Source organism: Antedon mediterranea, chromosome 11, assembly GCF_964355755.1.
Source record: "Antedon mediterranea chromosome 11, ecAntMedi1.1, whole genome shotgun sequence".
Taxonomy (NCBI): Eukaryota; Metazoa; Echinodermata; class Crinoidea; order Comatulida; family Antedonidae; genus Antedon; species Antedon mediterranea.
The window spans coordinates 21,250,585-21,272,259 of record NC_092680.1 but is presented as its reverse complement, the minus strand read 5'-3'; the positions used below and the strand labels follow the sequence as shown (position 1 = coordinate 21,272,259).

The window sequence follows — 21,675 nt, the reverse complement described above, 5'->3', positions numbered from 1 at the left end:
AATAGGCCTAATTGTATTACGTAATCAGATGTGAACTCGTCACATCCACGGCAAAAATAGTGTTTCATCTAAGAAAATGGGAAAGGGACAAAGAATGTTGGGTAACATTAACAAAATAATATTATTTTACTAAATGATACAAAATCGTCTTGACAGTCTGCATCATGCGTCTCCAAGCGTGATTTTGGAATGATAAATGTAAATGGCGCCCTCGCTAGACTGAATGTTTTTCTCTGTGTTTATTATTATTTTTCAATCAAGAGGGCGGGATACGAAATATAGCGTATTTTTGTTGTGTAGTGTTGTTTTGTCTCATGAAAATATTATCCGACGTTTATTTGTTATTTTATACGTCATTAAACATTTTGTGAGCCGTGAAATCGAATAAATCCAACGGTTCGTGGACCTTTTTATACATTCTTAATCTTAAAAATAACGTAGATACCAACGTAGAATACAGGTACGCCCTTACTTTAGCCGACAGGTTGATGCTGCTATTAACAAGTCAACAGATCGTCAGGAGGTGATGTTGACCGGTAAAAGATGGGGAAATGATCAGCTGATGTTGATGTGTGCATGCATGTGATGGTAGCTAAGCTTAAATCGGTAAGAAACCCATTTATTGTTAACTTAACTCTAATAATAAGATTAAAATATGTACTCAGCTGTTCTTATTGTTGCATACTTATACTCTGGTGGTATTAATTCTAGCAGGAAGGCAGGAGGAGTGACTGCCTATTGTTACAACATATGTAATGTAATATGAATAGAACATGTACCCAACCAAAAAGGTCAATTCTGGCAGGTGAGGGGGTATTTTAAACCAGGTGTCATAAGGAAATAGATTTGCAGAGATGATAAACAGTCGTGACCAGCCGAGCGTAACCAAACAAAAATAACAGCGTCTTCGGGGGATTTAACACCATGTTAATTTAAAAATCCCTAGCATGTAAATTTTCTATGAATGTGCTTAAAGTAATAAGCACTAGCCTAGTCCAGTTATATTCAGGCCTACTTGAATTAAAGTGAATAAATAAATTGAAAATTAAAGTCATTTTTAATTTATACTGAAGTTCTACCGGAGGAGTTTGACAAATGTGTACTTTTTTCCATTTTTTAAAATAATAAACATCCATAGGCCAACTTTATCTCGGTAAAAATCCTTAAAGATACTTAGCAGAAAATTGCTGGTTTAATATGACATTCTGAAAATGTTCATCTACTACAGTACAGTAGATACAAACAATCACCTTAACATATGTCATTTATTTCATTTCGTTATTTTACTTAAATACATTAAAATATCTCAAATTCATTGGCATTTAATATCTTTGGGTTAATTTTCTCAATATGAATTTAACAAAATAAACATTGGTCAATAATACCATTTGATAAATTAATTTCTGTGTGGTCACTGACCGTATTAAGAATGACTAGGCAATTGCAATTGAACAAAAATGTACAATTCAAAGACAGAACAAAATGAATCATTTTGTACAAATTTGTGTTACATTTAAAAAAAAGGAGGTGTTGCTGTAACTTTCAAACTAAAATGTTCAATAGTATTTTCAATAGTACAGTAAAGTACTGTATGTTTGATGAAAAAAAAAATTAGAATTTAGTAGGATGCACATAAAAAAATGTAAGTTATTTATCACTGCACTCAATCTCTAGTTTAAAAAGATTTATATAATACTGTACATTCAAATTGACCTTTATTATAATACCGGTACATGTAGAAAATTGAAAATGTACATCAATGATTTCTGTTTATAGTACTGTATAGTACTTTGATATTTGAGAAGTTCTCAATCAATTATCATTCAGTTGAAATATGTGTCACTTTGTTGACTTAGTTTATTGTACTTTAGTATTTAATAGTCTATGTCCACATCTCAACAAAAGTTTGTGTAATTTTGTCATGAGTTCCTGTTCAAAGGTTCTCAAAAGTGTCCGTTGGAATCTTCCATTTTGATCAGGACATTTGTAAATAATAGTTTAATACACACTATGGTTGTATTTGATTTCTGGTATCTAATCATACCTTTTATGTTAAATGGAAGTTTCCATTTTAGGAGTTTTCTCAATTTGAATTTTGAACAGCATCCAATTGGAAGGATGGAAGCCTTTTAAAGTTGAATGCACAAATGTAATAAAATCTATTGTTAACGTTGATTCTCATCTTTTGTTCACAGATCATGCGAAGGAAGGAAGACCAGTGGATGAATAGTGAAATTAATGAACAGATGTTAATTATTATCAATTGCTGAATCAACCATATTCAATGGTTGGTGGTAGACTGCTGTGATACACAAGTATTTTTTAATGATATGAGCTAGAATAGATCAGCTTTATTATGGCTTTCGACGATGACACAGTCAAGAGAAAGACTCCTCTTCAAGTGGTGAATAAAAGTCCAAATTTTTTCCGTCGGAATACTTCAAGCCAACCGCGGAAACGAACCGCAGCTGAGCAACTGTTTCAAGGTAGAGGAGATCATACCATTTTTGCACGGGGTGGTGAGAATGAAAATAGTTTGAATATGAGTCACAACAGAGTAGAATATTTTAACAAGAATAAGAAAAGTCTTGGAAGTAAAACCGTACCAGTACGAGATTCACAAAGTAACAAGGTTCAGGATGATATTGGTTTGATTGAATCTAGACAGAGAAGCCGAAGACAACAACAACAAAGAGAGAAGATGCATCGAGCAAGAAGTGTTGAACGTCCTCACGTGGAATCACGACTTGTTATAACAACTTTCTCTTCAGATGACTCGGATAATGAAATCCAAAAGGACAAATGCAACGATAATTTAAATAACATTCCATCCGGAAGAGTTTTGAACAGGATTACGTTTTTTTCAAACTCCGACGAAAATTTAACCAATAAACCAAGTGCAATTAAATATGACCAGCGTATAAGTGCAGAAACAGGTAGCAACATTGAAAAGAGCCACCATGTGAAGCCAAGCAGCCCAAAGAAACCTCCGACACCACCTAAACCACTTGGATACTCATTGAAGATTGTCCAAGGTAAGGAGAACCACAAAGAAACCAACATCACAGGAACGCAAAGAAAAAAAGAACCTGGATATCATATACAGTTGAAAGACTATGTTAGTACTCAAGAAAATAATAATTCATTAGAAGCTATGAACCACGAGAGGCATAGAAGAGTAATTGAAGCGAAGCCTTTATTCCCAACGAGCAAAAGCAGTACCTCAAATCGCACTATACAACATCATGATAAAATAACGTTGAAATCTGATCAAAGTGGTATTGGTAACTCTGTATTAAGTAGCGCTAAGAACAGGCTGGCAAAGAATGATCACAATGCTGTCAAGGCACTGTCAATAGATCTTACACATTCCAATGTAGAAACAACGTCAAAGTTAAGTGTTGCCGAACGACTCGGAGTTAGCACTCAATCAAAGAATGAGGGCGAACGGAAGATGGTAGCAAGTCATAGCTTTCATTATTTTCCATCTGATAAAACAATCGATAAAAAACCTGAAATATTAAATAAACCATCTCAGGTTTCTAGTGGTTTTGTTAAGAAACATGTAAGACAGAGATCTGCACCTGATGCAAACACCTGGTTACATCCTGATGCATCTCCATATATTGTTAGACCTATCAAAGATGACAATAGTATAGTATCACAACATAGTCCATATTCTGGAGATTTTCCAAGGAAGTCAATCAAGCAAGAATCATCTTCTTCTGTGAAACTTGGCGTTCAAACTAGCAACGCACGACACCAGAGAAAATCACCAGAAACTGTTGAGATTTACAATCCATCAAATACTTCAACAAAACCTAAGATTCCAGAAAAGCCGAAGAAACCTATAATCCTCAAAAAACCTCTGAACGAAAATGTATTAAAAAGAATACAACATAAAAATGTAATGAAAACAGGATTTAATTCAAGAAAAAATAACGAAGTGATACAAATCAAATCTGATGAATTTGGAAGAACTGGTACAAAACCAAGTATTATGCCCTCTACTAATATCAAGGACATGAATGTAGATTGTACCATTACAAAACATGGCAATGATACATTATCATCACATAGAGAAAAAGAAAAATATCAGGTATATGCTAAGGTGAATGAGAAGTCACTGGATGATCACTATGGCATGCATTCTAGCAATGCCAAAGAATATTTAGTAACACAAAAATCAAAATTCACCAAACAGTATAAACCAGTCAGATTTCAACCGAGAAGGAAGTCTTCCACTTTGTCAACTTCTTCCAGTATTCGCTCTGGCATCTCACATGAGAATTTGGAAAATGGTAAACAGATAAAAGATTTCAGGCACGAAACTAGTGTAGGAGATGCAACATCAGTTGAACTTATAAGTGATAATCAATTTACGTCTCATAGGTCAATAACTTCAAGTGAACTCAAAACAACTGTCAAACCAGGTGATGTTGATGGATGTACAAATGATATCAATTGGAAGATATTAAGGTCAACTACGGGTCAAGTGCTGGAGGCTAATGAGCCGAAGTTTAATTACGGTTTAAAACCTGCAGAATTAAAAACCATGAAAGGACAAGAAGGTAATGAATACCAGTACCAATCACATTTTCTGCCTTCAAAAGTTTTTAATGAATATTCATTATCTGGAGTAAGTCAAGCAAGCAAAAGTAAGTCATCCATGAAACCATTAGCTTTTAGTCTGAGACATAAGCCATATGAATATTCATTACCATTGGATGCTGATTTGACAGGAAACCCGACCAAGCAATACGCTAGTGTAGCTCCTCCCACAAGAAGTGAATCAAATCCTGCATGTTTTACTGAGAAAGAAAATGATTGGAGAGTTCAAGCTCATGAATATTCAACAGTGAATAGTAAGCCAACAGATAGAAATTTACTGGTATCAGATTGTGGTAATGTTGTTACAAGTTTAGATCAGGAAGGAAGGATAAAACAAATCACACCTACTGGCCAGGATAGTGCCTCAACTATTCAAGTTTCTAGGCCAACCTGTCCTCAACATAAAACATCTTATAGTTCTCTTAGCCAGACTGACTACGAACAAGATATTAAAATGGATCGTTTCTTTCGACCTGTTGTGAAACGTGTTAATAGTTGGAACGATCATGTTTCCAGAGAGCGACGGAGAGAAAAGGATTCTAAGGATTTATACAAAAAAGCATTGAAGGAAAATAAGCAAAAACTTGTTAATAAACAACAATGCAAGACAATTTCAAATACAGAGGCAGAAAAACAAGAAAATGTATATAGGAAAGATACTTCTACTAATGTGCAATTTTGTAACACTAAGAATGTGGATAATAAACCCACCGCTAAAGAATTGCTGATTATTAGAACTGAAGGTGTTAAATCTTACCGAAAACCTGCTGAAGGTAATAATAATTGTGATGTATTTAAAACAGAACTTTCTGATGAAGTTAAAGTTGTTTGTCCAAGTCGTTATAGTCAACCGCAGCATACCACTCAGAGCACGCAACGTAACATAGAGGCTGAGAAAAATGAACTTAAAACAAGACAAGCAAGTATAGATGAAGTACACGAGGTGTTATCCAAGTTAAACTCTTCCAACAATCCACCTTCACCCAAACATTCCACTTCGCCAAGTATGGGTAGTAGTACCAAAAACAAATGTCATAGTTCTGGTGTTGTTTCTCATAGTATTGGAACATCAGATCTGAGTCGTGAGATGTCCACTAACAAGCCTACCTCAAGTAAGAACAACAGTCCAGATTCCGTTTTTGTAGAAGATAATGTTCAGGTTTTGTCGACTGAAAGCGTTGTAGAAGCTACGATGATATCTGTTATGAGACATGATGAACAATCTGCCATGAGAGTCAGACGCAACTCAAAGGAATTACTAGAAAAAAGAAATAGTGGAAAAAGGAAAGAAAAACCTCAATTTCTTGATCTAAAATCTGTTGAAGAAAAACCCGATACTGGAAGCAATCATAATTCTTTAAAACGGAAACAACATTTGATGCGAAGAAACTCTTGGGGCTCGTCTTCGGACGTAAGCACACCGCAGGTTGCTACCCCATCGCGCCATAGCTCACTGACAGAGTTGGACACGTTTTTTGATCAAATGGGTCTTGATGATAACGTGTTGTTTACTGCACAGTCTCCACATGAACTTGATGATGTCTTTCACACAATGTATATGGCAGCAATAAATGATGATCATGTAGATGCCGACTCGGATGTCATGTCAGAAGGAAGTCGAGTCAGTGAAAGTGGACTAACCAAAAAGTTAAAGAAGATTCCAGATAACACTTCATCAATAATTACACGCAATGCTAAAGTCATAAAATGGTTGTGCCAAGTTAAGAAAGCCAAGACTCAACTCTCAAAATGAACAGTTACCAAACTGGTAAGTTTTTCATTTTTTTCTATTTTTTAGTAAGAAATCTAAACAGTTCCACGCACAGTATTGAATAACCTTCAACTAAAAATAGATTACCATACAGTGTACCCTTAATATTATGAGAATATTTTATATGGCATACATCACATTAGCATAAAGTTGTGATAAACTTACAATTCTGCAGTTCAATTTACATTCAGTAAAACTGTTGTTGTATTTTGAATTACCATAATTACAGTATTTTATTTATATCATGAATGTTTGTTTTCATGTATGAATTATTTTCAGTTGCTTTCATAATTTGCATAACATTCAATAAATATTGAAAACATTCTGTCTCTTTGGCAAATGTTTCATTTAATTTATATCTAGCATTAATTGATAGCTATCATTTACACCATACTGTACATTTGATGGAAATGGCACAAGTAATTCAAAGGCTGATATATCTTCTTCGTCGTTCAGTAAATGGAGTAGGATTTACATGTTTTTCAACAAACTACTAGACTATACCGTTATTGAATTTCCACTTTGTTTAAACTCACTTTACACAATTTTTAAAGTGTGCTAAGTCTCTTTCTGATTGTAATGCTAATAATACTCTCTCCATTAAAAATGAAATGCAATTATTATAATTGTGTATTGTGAATGGAAATAAAGTCATTGATGCAAATCTGTAGGTTAGCCCACTACGAATAGAGAGTCAAAAGTAGTGAGGAGAGGTATGCTTTGTTCTGGTGATCTGTATCTATTAAAATACTGTAATATAATTATCTGTTTGTTTGTGAGTGTCACCCATGACTTGTTGCCTGTCATCCGTTCCATCGTAGGTTACAATGCTAACCATCATCCTGATAAGATAGGAAGTTAGTCCGGCCAATATAGGAAACTTATAAGCTTTTGTTTAACAATCATTAAGCCTTTATCTTTATGATAGTCCCCTCTAACCGTGCTATATAAGTGTATCAAACTTCCGCTGTATGTAACTTACATTACATGCCATACTTTATAACCAGTTTAAGAGCTTCATTCGTTGTTAGAATCTTTATAATGTTATATAATTACTATAGTAGAGTATAGTACAGTAGAACAGTAAAACATTTCTCCAATATGAGAGTAAAATCATTGATTCAACATTTCAATCTTTATTGGATCATCATCACAATGTAGAGTATACATTGTTTTATTAGCAATATTGTGTACAATAATTTAACGACGTCATTAATTATAGATAAATAGAACAATCTGTCTTCACTAATTTATGAGTGACTAATAAATTATGGTGAATGAAAGATGAAAGGCAGAAATAACTCAATGAAAGAGGGATTACAAAGTGGCTACTAATTATAATTGATTAATGAACAAATATCTAATTACATACATTTACTCAGGACATTGACATCAAGGGTACAGCGGATTATTGTAACAACAAAACCCATTAAACATCCCAAGGGAAGAATACATGTAATCCCTTTCTCATAGATTTGTACACTGCACTTAAAATGGCAAATTACAAAGCAAAATACTAGAAAAACAAAGGAAATGATATTTAATACTAAAATCAAGGAATAGGAAGTGAACCTGATTTGATACCTGTCATGCAGGAATAGCACTTAATGTTAAAGGTCAAATATTATGTAATTTTAGTGTTTTTAAAATTAAAAGATATTGCTGCTCATAAAACAAAAATATAAATCTTAATATTCAGTTAGGCATATTTCGATTATGTTTACCTTTAACTTTAAAAAAAGTCAAAACAACAAATAACCTGCAGGTACTTATTAATTATCAACCTTCAGAAACAACCAAACTAGCTAGACAAATATTCAGTGCTCCAATCACAAGTAAGATTGGAGACTTTTCAATTACTTTCAGTGTGTATTTTGACTCTATACAGTACATTTTCTTTAAAGAGAAAAGAAATAAATGTTATATTGAATTGGTTTTGTATTGTTTATCAAAGATTTATTGCCTGTTTGTCCTCCTTTCTGTACTAATCTTTAACAAGCAAGTAACATATTAATCATTGCTTTTGAAAATATTCAATTAGCAAAACCATCTATAACCAGAATGTTATTTGTTTAGAAAGTATTTACATGTACTGAATACTTTCTTTACTTTGAAATATTTTTGTTCAACAACAACCAATCATTTTAAAAATTAATCTAGAAATGCCAGTTATGTGTATAGCCTGTTTTCAGCAATTGTTTTTCTTTGTCATGCCATATATATTAGAGCACTTCTTTCACATACTGTACCATCTGCTATTTTATGTTTTATTTCCACACATTTATTTTATATTTCATTTGACGATTATTGTGTGATCGCCAATCAATCAATTTTATTTTTAAAAACATATCTTATCAAAAGCTATAGAAAATGGAGCTCAAAGTAATCGAAGCTTTAAACAGATACCCTAATAAATAAAAACAAAGTACAGAAATACTTGATATTTAAAAACAGTAATCAGTAATAATAACAACAATAAAGCAAGCAAAAATAACTTTAAGGAACTTAAGATGATAATAGGGAAATGTATCTTGAAATATTTATAATTTACACTGATTTCAACATGGTTTTGTGGATACATATTTTGGTGTACATTGTACCCCTATTTTAAGACACACAACCAAATTGGCCACCTCTGTGAATTCCAAGGCCCATAAACAATACCTGATGGGGTTACCTAGGGTAGTGGAATACTCATGTTTAAGGACCCTGGAGTTTTAAACACCTAGGAATGTTATTGAGTTTGGTGGTATCTCATTCACCCGTAGGCTTACTCTCTAACCTCTGCTTCATGATTATATACCACATACCTGAAACGTAATTAAAATTAATTGTCTTAATTAAATAAACAATTTAAATTTAATTAATGTAATCATGAAACTAAATTGCCACGAAATGTAGTTGGTAAAAAATAAAAAATAGCATTTTTAAAATGTAATGTTTGTATAGGATTCATCTTATTAAGACCAACAGTATCATTGCATCACATGCCTCATAAATTTAGTTAGTAACTTCTGTCTAGTTATAATTAAGATTTACTCATAGTGCAGATGTACAGTAATTTCCATTTTAAACTATGAAAAAAAAATCGTTTTTGTTGAGTCTATGATCTTGAAACAAGTCAAAAACATTGTTTAATGTTACCACATTTATACCTGCCTTTTGCCTATTATGCATGGGATGATTTTGTTGCAAATTGGGTAACACTCATCCCATGCACAACCCCCCACCCACTCCAAAAAAAAAAATCAATCTCGGTTTATGTTAAATATTGTATTTGCTAGGAAATAGGAAAACACAAACAAAATATATATACATTTATTTAGTTGTAATAATTATATTTTGTAATAATAATTTTGTAGTAGGATACTTCTTTGTGATGATTTATATGTTTTCATTTTATTCAAAAGATCAAATACAGTTTTCAGAGCATCTTTGGATATATCTACCCACTACTATTAAAAAAGACATAAATTTGATAATAACAATCATTTCGTGCACAACATCGGGTGATCACAGAAAGCGCCTGAACTGACATTAAGTCCCAATGGGTTTTGCTGATAACACGTGCCATTTAAATGTTCTAATTCACACCATCCATTAGCAGATCGACATTCACATTTAAATTAGAGTGGCCGGCGTCAAATCCATGTGGATTTCTTTGGTCTTCTCATTAACTATTCTCTTACTTTGGTTTTGTTGACCTATGTTGAGAGTTCAACAATGTTTTTAATTTCGGATTTGATTTTATATTTTGTGTTACAGAATAGTTTACCCCTTTGTACATCTACATCTGGAATATCTATCTAACTATGACAAAGAATTGAATAGAAGAAAAACAGAAGCATGAGTCTGTTAAAGAGTTTTCCATTTTGTTGTTTTTAACAATGAATTCATTGAAAGTCTTTTATTCAAGTTCATTTATTCATCATCAGTGTATAAAAACTTTTTTTTGTGGTCGCTGTAAAAAACACATGATACACACTCATCTACTTGACTAATGGTATTAACAGCTTTGTTTAGAGAATCTTTTACACTCTATTCTAACTCATTGAATTTGTTATCCGGGGTTAAGAAGCCTAAAACCAAACTGATCTTGAATAAAACAGGATATGGAATGAACTTGTATTTGACCTTGTGTTGGATTCAGATTTGACCTTACCTAGGTCAGCAGCCAGGTTTGAAGCCAGAGGCTAGTCAGGTGTGTCGATATAATCCTAAGCACAAGATTAACGAAAAAATTAATATAATTTTAATATTTTTTAAGGATAATACTAATAGTAATAGACACTCATTAAAAATAATATACAGTATATAAAATGCATTGACAAAATTGCACATGGTAATGTAAGGTGTATACCTAATTGAAAATGCAAAACTACTTTAAAGTTCTTGGAAAGCAGACATTTCACTTTCACAATTTACATACATTGCATTTATAATTCATTTACTGAATCATCATTAAAAACAAAAAATTTACTGTGTAAAGCAGCGTCATAAAACTACCCTGGGATTTTTGGGAAGTGCAAGGAACTTGAAAATATTGCACTCACCATTTAAGGTGTGAAAGGATGTTAACATCTGGTAAAGGTGTGTATTGATGACTCATGTCTGAACACAATACCTGTATTATATTAAACAATATCATTACAGCATCAAATGTGCTGACCCAACATTGGTTTTCATAGTCTGGTTTCCCTGAATGCAATTTCATAGTAAATACTGTACTAAATACTTTATAGTCCTTTTTTTTGTTGAATTGAATGTTGAATTGATGTGTTCCATTGCATTTTAAACTATACACAGTTTTACTCATACAATAGTTATCTTTGTTTGGAGATTTCTATCTCCTATGAATACAGTACAATAATACATTGGAGGAAGGTATATTGGTTGTCTAATCGGAAATTGATTGCATCATTAACAAAGAAATAATGTTGTCATTTTTAATATTTAGTAATCTAGCATTTCCCCCCCCCCCCCCTGGTTCCCCAAGTCTGTGTTTAATATTTCAAGTTTTTTTAAATTTATTGTAAATAGTTCTTTAGCATGAATCCAATGACTCTTGGCTGTAATAAAGTATGATTTCCTTGTTTACATGCCACCTGTGTTTATTCCAAGAAATACATGTTTTTCAAGACTCAATGTACAATTACCTATGCTGATCTGTCAATACCAGGAAGTGAGGGTTTAGAAATCAGGAGTGTCTTAATGAGTAAAGTTCAATTACACAGCAAGGATATCAATAACAATAACAACAACAGTTTGCAACTATCATTAATTTTTATTTTTAACACACCTTGTCATTGGATCAGTTGGTTTCCTATCACGAGCCATGCAAATTATTATTAGTGATTTAGAGGTATTATTGTATGGTATTATTGTATGGTGAGCTTTTTGTGACTTTCAGACATCTATGTGCGACACCTTCAATTCAATAATGATTTGCTGAAAGCCTTCTATTCAACTCGTTGAAAAGAAGCAGTCAAAACTCATAAAAATATCCTCTGTATTAAACGTTGGTTATTTGTACAATTTTTGGTATGATCTAAAACTGAAATTGTGTACAAAATCATTTGTTTCATCACATGTTATTTGTAATACTTAAAACTCTAAATTTCTCTGTCTACACTTATCAAATGGGTTTGACAAAAAAAAGTGTGATGTGCCAATGCATGGTAGTAATATGTTCAAATATGGTTAGTGATATGACATCATCATGTCCATATATGGGCACATCACATTTTTTGTGACATAAAGTTTGATAGTGTGGACCGAGGGTTAGTGCTATATTTTATTCCAACTACAGTACCAGCAAATCATCTAAGTCTTCACTTTAACAGCCCTTTGTTAGCATAACATTATATCTGCTTTATCATTCCTATAATAATTTATTACATTACACAAAGAGTACAACCATACTACACATTTCCATTGTAAATTTGTTATTGTTCTTTTTTATCGGATTTCCTCTACTTACACAAGTTAAATTGTTTGGATGAGTCACTGTTAGTTACCACACCCTCAAAACACAATATGCTATATATTATTAATTGGTTTTAATTTATTATTAGCATTTATGCTGTGTATTAGATCAATATCGTGCCCAAACATTTGTATCTCAAACAATATCAACCACCAACATTCAAACTCTTATACATATAGAATGATCCTGTGCGTATCCTACTTATTCCGTGAACCTAGTATGTTGGGAAAAGGAAAGGAAAACGAATGTGCACCTCTGTCTTTAGAATTTTCTGGCATTTTATTTGTTATTGTTAAGCCCATTAAACCTAACTTATTTTTTTGCTGAAACATATTTTCTATTAATCTGCCCAAGGTTCTATGTGAGGCTGTACTAAAATTATGCAAAATGTTTATCATTATAATTAGTTCTGGGTATTAATCATCAAAGTGGTTTGCCAGCTGTATTATTAATGAAACAATAATTCAATTCAAAACTACCAATAATGTATCAGTTTCATGAAGATGTTTCACTTGTTGATTTCTTCCATTTATTTTCTTGTTCCTCTCTGAGTACAGTATTGAAGAAGATGTTTATGCAGCAGAAAATTTCACAAATAGTGTAATGCAAAAGATAGGACATCAATTTAAGTTCAACACTTCATTTTACTACTTTTAGGCCCTACCCCCACTCCCACCCCCCACTTTTTTTTCTAAATCTTGGATCCGCCACTGAAATGTGGCAAACTGTATGAGATTATTACTTGATTAATTACCACAAACCTCACTGTATGTCACAAGTGTATTCACCATACCACACTTCAGTTAATTAATTTTTATCTAATTACTATTTATTTAATCTTCTAAATGCAGTATTATCTGTAATATCTCCTTGATTCTAATGTCTCATTAATATTCCACTCCACTTGGTCACGCCCTTAAAGTGAAGTAAAATGATTCCACAACAACAACATGATTATTGATTATATCCATTCATCAAGGCAAGCAATGATAGTATTAGTATTACTCATCGTGTATGAATCGCAAGATAATACTTGTTTGAAGCGCTGTTGCTTTACACCTGTACATCTATCTCGTTATACTTTTAAAATAATTGGTTCTTAGTCGGTGTCCACCAATACGCAATGACTCACGGTGTTGTCAAAACACAGCATGACTTCATATCTATTTTTAAACATCTACCACACAGTTCTGAATAAACTGTATTGAAGTCGCACAGTTTGAGATCCAGGATTCGCTGACTTGCAGAAAATGGAGTTTGAGTTCATGTTTGTCTTATCTTGAACTACTTTTGTAACCATGGTTTTATTATCAAATTTGAAAATATTTTGAATGATAACAAATAATAGCTATTTATTTATTTTATATTTTAGTTCACCTGTTCAGTATTTTATGAGGGTGGTCCATCCAGTAGAATAATACATTTAATAAACAAATAATAAAATTCATATATTTAAAAAAGGAGGAATTTCAGATTAATTGACCATTTGAAAGAAGATGGTTTTGAGGAAATGCTTGAAAGAAGTAAAGATGAAACATGTTGGATAGCCAAAAGAGAATTAAAGAACGATGCCTGAGCATTGAAGTTGAAAGGCTGTTTCAAAATTCCAAGTAGTGTTTAGGTATGGGTGGTGGGGAGGAGCTATACCATACCCAGTACAGTTGGTAAGGTTTCAACAGAGTCTTTTGATAACCCAGTGGCCTGATGGAATTGTTCCTTTATTTTGTGACCACTGCACCACTTTAATTCTTATGAGGATATGGAGATCACCGTTGATAAAATACTGGCACCCTTTTTAAACATTTACATTGTATAATCAGGGAGTTGAACTCCTGCTATAATGCTGTAGTTTAAATACATTCTGTTACACTTAACAAGAGCCCAGCTACACCTCACGAAGTTCACACAATAACAAATTGATTAGAAAATTTAACCAATCAATATATTACAAACCAAGTGTAATTAAGTAATTAATTTGTGTTGTGAATAATTATTATGGTGTCGTCTCGGCCTAATTATTGATTACATATTACAATTTCAAATTTCACTAGTTTCGGTATGAACTTGACTTGATGTCTTCCACGATGTTTGATTCCCAAACTCAATAACCATGGATTATTATTTTATGTAAATCTAGCAATAATTTACATTTTCTTATAAATTCAGATTGATTATATTGGTTTAAAGCAAGTAAACATTATTATAGCCAAGTTGATCTACTGTAAACATAAATGATTTAATGTTTTGTGTGCCTAAAGTGTCCTAGACAGTAATGTGTTTGGTTTGGCTATGATGGATCACGAATATGCTGGATGGATATGGGCTAGTTTCATCTGAATTACAGTAGTTAAAATATATATCTTTTTTTTTCTTTTAATCAATTGAATTGAATACTAAATTCATTGAGAGGTTTTAACCTGTTAATATATATTTATATGTATACAGTAGTCTCTGTTTTTTTACCCCAATTGTATTTTTGAAAATTGTCAACGTTTTCAGGGTTCGGGTTGCTTGTTATTAATATCAACTAAGCATCAACTAACATACAATCTAAACTGAAAACAAAGATGATATTATGAAGAGATTGATCAATACCTTCAGAACATAAACATGTTATTGAAAGCAAACTATTATAATATAACCTTGTATTGAATCAATCATATCACAAACTAAATGACTATCTCTTCTTTATTAATTCATAACAATACCCTTGTCTAGATAATCTTCACTCCAACTGAGCATGTGTGGTTCAATCACGGTCGTTGATCTGTGGAATATTCTTTCTGCAAATCGTAATTGAATTTTAACTGTCATGTACAATTAGTATTTTGTAAGGGTTTGAGACTTGAAATACTTTGTCAAATGGCTTGTATTTTTCCTCCTACTCTTCTTCTAGTCTTAATTGCTTTGTTATTGGTCTACAGTGCTTTCTTTTTTTATTATTTAAGATCAAACTTTCTATGTTAATATTATCTTCTTGCCAAGAACTGTTTTGTATTTTTTTGTAATAAATTTTGCAAGAGCTTATGTCTATCATGTTCAGTGTAGCAAAACAAATGAAATTGTACAACTGCATAATATCCATTGATTTATCCTACTTCCTTGAATGACATACTCTGTCCTCATGAACATTGAACCAAATAAAATGTAGGCTACAGCTTATTAAACTTGACAAACAGTTGCTTTGTGTTGTTCATAACTCCATTATACAGACACCCTTTCTCTAATTTAGTCCGCAGCCATTTAATTGCATCAAACGTCCTCTAAGTATTCATACTTTACTCAATATTTATTACTGAAATATCCATTTTAAGATTTACTAAGTGGTTCCTGAAAAGAAGGGAGGATTATCTTAGCTTATTTTTTACCTTAGGCTGCGACAGGACAATCCTGGTAGGTTTTGTTGTCTTCCAGTGAAGATATCAAAATACAGCAGTAAAACAGGACAATGTCTAATTAAATAATATTGTCATCGTGAACCTTGTAAAGCATATAAATTAATACAGACCTACTTCTTTTATTTGTTTCCGGAATCCAATTAAGAACAGATTTTAAACAAATGACTATTGATGTGAAGTTGTATTATTAAACTGGGTTGATAATAAGAAGAAGATAATATTTCAGCAGAGTTGCAACTCCCTGTTATCAATATTTGATGGTGATTAATAAAGCTCATCAGTTTCTTGTAAATTGATAGGCTTCTCAAAATGTTTTCCACAGTCGCTTTAGGAGTACCCTTGTTTTATCTGACTCCTTTTTTTATTCTTTTTATATTTTAACATATTTTAGAAGACAGCAAAATGGAAGTTACTAAATTTAAATTTTTACTATTTACTTTATTTTCCAATAATTATTTCTCACATAAAAATTTCATTTCTAGCATATGCCTTCATTATTCGTTATATTGCAGCTAGAGTGTAAACACTTCATTGCAATACAGTATAATATATTTCACTTCCTGTTAGACCCTGGGAAAGGTCAATGCAAGGTCAAGCACACTGTATTCTTTTTTTGTGAATTCCTATAGCCATTTTTATTAAACTATAGTTACCTTATATTGTATATTTATTCCTCGTTCTAACAATCTTTCCAAGTTATTCACTTGCTCACAAGCTTACCCTGATTGTAGTTCATAAAATGCTAAATTAGGATGCGAGTACAGAGTGCATCTATAAATGGGTTCTGTGCGCTCACTTGCCTGGGGTATTTTGACGAGAACTCTGTGAAAACATTGAGGTAACATGAAGTGTGGCAGACAGCTATGCAAGGGAGGTAGCTCCTTAATTGAATCATATCATGCTATTGTGATGGCAAACCAGACAGGTGACATAAGTCAAAGGTTCACAGCCCAGGCATGCAATTCATAATGAAAATGATATTATACAGAGATTGTTTATTTATGTACAAATAAATAGCAGTCATCATTAATTGGAGTTGATTACACTAGAAGTAGGCTACTATATGTAAATGTTCCATACATGTTTGATCTAAAAACATGACTGGGGTAATAATGTTCAGCGCTTAGAGGTTTCAAGCACTTATATAAATCCATGATATTATTATTATTAAACCGATACTGAGGGTTTAAAAATATTTTCGACACAATTTAATTCACAAAAAATCAGATCGTTTTTAAATTTATTTTTAAACTTGCCAAATAAATAAGTTTTTAAATTAATTTCAAAGTAATTACTATGTAGCTGCTTACAATGCTTATTATGTATCTTATTTCTACCTATTTTGATATTTATTTTATTGACAAAGTACCGTACTTCCATATTATTATTAACCCACTATTGTATAATGCATTCATAATATTCATTATTGTTTGCATTTTCATAATTATTATCACAAATCTATTACAATTTGTAGTTCAATCAATACCTAATACTGTAACACAATATTACAAAGCAAAAAAATGAAAATAATTAATTCACTTATGTACAGTAAGTGAATCACTAACGACCAAAGCCAATTAACATTGATCAATAATAACTGTGATTTATTATATCAACTATACTAGCTTTTTGGTTATCCGCAACGAAGTTGCAGGATAACCTCTTGTGATTGTACGAAATCATTCTGTATGATTTTTGTGTAACGCTTTTCTCTAAAACTCGCAAACATAACATTTCGGTAACTATCTTAACATATTGACATTTACGTAACGTCGTCAAGCGAAGCTTTTCATGACGTTTACAATTGCGCAACGTGACTTACGCGCGATTTAACGATTTTTTCGTATTTAACATAGCTCGACAACCAAATAACATTTCAACTTGAAACTTTGCAAAAGTTTAATTTATATCATGCGCTAACTTTCTGTTGAAAAAAAATTCCGTGTTTTACACAAAGTTACGCGCGCACGCGCATTTAAAATTTCAAAATGCGCAAAATTATTTTCTAATCAACTTTCTACGCGTTTCATGTCGGTTTAAGCATGTCAAAAATTCCCACGCGTGCGCATAATTTTACGTGTGCGGTGCGCACGTAGCATTGAAAACGTATTTTTTTCGCGTGATTTATGTTTTTCCAGCCTTTTCTAGTAATTTTACAAAATTTTAAACAATTTCGACTTAAAGATACGTCATACGAGCACGTCGAATTGGACAATTTGCGCGCGTTTTTTATGAAAAGGTTAAAAAATTCGTTTAAAATATGCCTTTTTTAAAACAGTCGTACTTTCTAAACTAGACGGTCAAATTTTTGTGGATGACATATTCTAGAAGTAGATGAGTTGTAGATGTCGGATCAGGTACTAATATGGCTAACCGGACATTGTGACGTCATCGTATGGCCTTGCGAATATAAAATTTAGGATTTTTGTATCTTTCGTCATAGCTCATCACATTGAATAGAGCGCATCTCCACTTATCCGTTTTCCATTTTCACCCCGATTTTAATATTGTCTAGGTCAATCAAGTATCTTTCGCATGAGTTAAAAATATTTTAATTTTTTTGACGTCATCATGCCTAAAAATTTAAATCACGTGTGGCATTAATTTCATCTTTACAGTAAATTTTAATCTGTTATAGCTCGTAAGAATAAAATGTGATAATCACGATTAAAACTTTTTCTGGAAGCTATTGGATTGTAGATACAAAATTATGTAAAAATGTTGCCAATCGGATGTTGTGACGTCATCATATGGCCAGTAAAATAAAAAAGGTCGTATTTTCATCTTTTGCGTCATAATTCATTACATTTAAACGAGCGCGCATCAATATTTCACGTATTCAAATTTCTTCTACACGCTAATACGTTGTTGCTGAGATAATTTCCTTTCGGAATTGCTACCTTCGCGTTTCATTTTAAAACCGTCAACATGTTAAAAATTGCAATAAATAACGGGTCCCGTAATTTCGCCTATTCTATGTATGTCACTGTATGTGATATGGATACAGATTATACTGTGTATACTATATATGAATTTAAATAATAAAATTCAGCAATAACAACATATCATATTCTTCAGTTCAGGTCATAATGCCAACGTGAACACTTCCTTTTGTCCTCAACCTATCCCCTTAATGTTAATGTTGCACCACTTGCGCGGCGGATAACCAAACTCGTCAAAGTGACGAGTTACATGTCTAGTTACATTTTGTCTTCAGATCTCAAATTTACACTCTGACATTCCTCCTTGTTATGTAACTATAATCTTTTGAAGCAGCGAAACTCTTTGATCTTTATTGAATGTTGCCAATTTTATTAAATTTAATTCAATATTTCCACAATATAATAACATACAGGATAATAAATACAATAAAGTAATCATGTGGGAGGGGTGGGGGTGGGGGGGGGGGGTCATATAAGTCAGAAAGACTTTAAGTTTGACCCATTATAGTCATCAATTTTATCTTTTATGAAAATGTTGTTTGATGTTTAATGTATTGTAGATGCTTAGCTTTTTCTGTATAGAGCCTCTCTGCCGTTAGCTACATTTTGAATGAAGAAGTTCTTGAATAAATAAATAATTTCATAATTTTTTTGGTTTCTTTGCAGAGTGAGTGACATTGTTGTAATGGAGTGAATGTGTACTTATGATACCGTCCGCCGACTGTTGGAGGCGCTTGTCTGCATTAATATACAGCAGGCTACATCATTCTTCATTCGTAACTACGGGAGAATTCACATAGATTCACGAAAGAAAGCAATACAATCAATGCATATTGAAATCTAAACAGCTGATTTATAGCTGCACTAATGCAAGCAGAGGATAGTAACTATCTGAAGTTGAATTGCAAATGACCATCAAACCGCTTCTTAGATTGACTGAAGAGTTCATTGCACCTGGTTGCCATGGTGATATTGCAATGCATGTAGGGACATCCATAATTGACCTGTTTCAATTTCATAGAATACATACTTGCTTTATATATATAATTGTAACAGTTAATATAAGTATATACTGTAACTAATATGTAACAAGTATTTCAATGATTATCTTCACAATGTGTAGAGGTAACATTTTATTAATTTTGTTAAAGCAATTTTAGCCAAAATATTATATTCTCAAATGTCAGACTCTGTATATCAGTATTTTATACTTGCTATGATATAAAATGCTAAATCAAACGGTAGTATAATATTGTAAATTTATCAAAAAGAATAAAAGTAAAATTTGCTGCATTATAAAATGTATGCATTCTAGGAAAATTACGTTATTTGTATTGATATACAAATGCAACAAAATGATTTCAAAACCAATTTAAAAATGTTATGATAAAATTATCTGTCCAATAATGGGATGTTAAAAAGAAGTGATGTATTATAATTATAAAAATATTGTAAATATCTAGATTAAATCAACATTTAAAATGTTTAATTAATGTTAATTTGTATTGGAATATTTGCACTGGAATTATCATACAATCATTAAGCACTCGCAACCATGTTTTAGTGTTGTAGGTAAAGTACCATAGAGTATTTAATTTTTCTAATTAAACTGCAATGTATTAACTCAGTGATAGATTGATGAAATACATATCCATTAAAATTAATTTTTTACAAGTTATTGTTCAATTTTTTAATACCAACTTAATTTTTATTTGTTGTTTAAAAATATAAAATTCTTTAAATTATTTATTTATGAATAGGCCTGTTTATGTTTGTTCTTGTCATTGTAAATGTTATATAATGTTTGTAACCACAAATGCCCATCAAAATTAAACATGAAATGCCATTTTGGATAAAAGATATTTTACTGTCTGTCAGGCATTTGAAGATGTCTTGAAAAGAAAACATTTAGAACTAGTAATTTTACACTTTTGTAGCAATGAAATAAAATGTTATTTTTAGTTTAAAATATCTGATATAATCAGTAATATTGTAGACATGCTAGAATATCATTAGTGAAAGTGTTTCCATTAAATTGATTTCACTTAAGTACCCTGGAGCATTTAAGAAATATTAAGTACATACACTGTAGTTGCTTTATTGTTTATTTTGAACTATTTAATTTTGTCATAAACCAGGTTGGTTCAAACCCAATACGTTAAATAAATCAACATTCTTGTCATCATTACAGAATGCTATAACATTGCTTCTGAATAATCAAATAAAATTTAACTTACACCGAACATAAAATATTACAAATTACAGCACATGTAAGTTTAAATAGTCAAAAGTTTAAATAGTCATAAGTTTAAATAGCATAATTTATCATAGAAAGAATAACAGTTGGAATACTTTATGAACTTTGCACGTGATATTAAATTTGTGACGTCACTTTATATGTCTCTCTTTATTTGATCTTATTGAATATCATTTTGAGAATATTTATAATATTTATTACATTTTAAGTTACGTTTACGTTTAGACTGTTGTGTAATTGCTGACCCGCCACTTATTGTCATTCAACTCTGTGTTTGTTTGGAGTGTAAACTTGTATAAATAAAGATTCTGATAAAATTATAAAATATGTTAATAAAATAATTGCTAAATATTATCAGTGAGTTTTTGTCTACTTCTTCGTGGCATTTATCACGTTTATTACCACCAATACCGACTATTATATTTAGGCCTACAAGCGGACAAGCTTGACAATCTAAAGCTCTGTCTACACTATCAAACTAGTTTGACGACAAAAAAAACGTGATGTGCCCAAAAATAGTAGTGATATAGGACATCATCATGTCCGTATATGCATGGAGGTATAAAAATGGTAATGGTAGGCCTATATGGCACATCTTTATTGGTCACATAAAGTTTGATAGTGTAGACAGAGAGCTTTAAATCTTCCTCATCATGTTTTCTTTGCGATCCTTTTCACAATCAATATATCACCCTCATCACACTATTTCT

The 21,675-nt window shown here is 31.8% G+C and overlaps 1 protein-coding gene across 3 annotated transcripts; it reads left to right on the top strand.

The window, feature by feature from the left end:
* Positions 1-321: 321 nt before the first annotated feature.
* Positions 322-21,244, top strand: LOC140062650 (uncharacterized). Of its 3 annotated transcripts, none has more exons than XM_072108955.1 (3): positions 322-606; positions 2,196-6,367; positions 19,375-21,244. In XM_072108955.1, exon 2 carries the CDS (start codon positions 2,357-2,359, stop codon positions 6,362-6,364), a length of 4,008 nt encoding a protein of 1,335 aa, XP_071965056.1. In that variant the 5' UTR covers positions 322-606; positions 2,196-2,356; the 3' UTR covers positions 6,365-6,367; positions 19,375-21,244. The 3 variants fall into 3 exon arrangements, with proteins under 3 accessions (XP_071965056.1, XP_071965054.1, XP_071965055.1); XM_072108953.1 differs by having other exon boundaries at positions 2,196-6,379; XM_072108954.1 differs by having other exon boundaries at positions 330-396; positions 2,196-6,379.
* Positions 21,245-21,675: the final 431 nt, after the last annotated feature.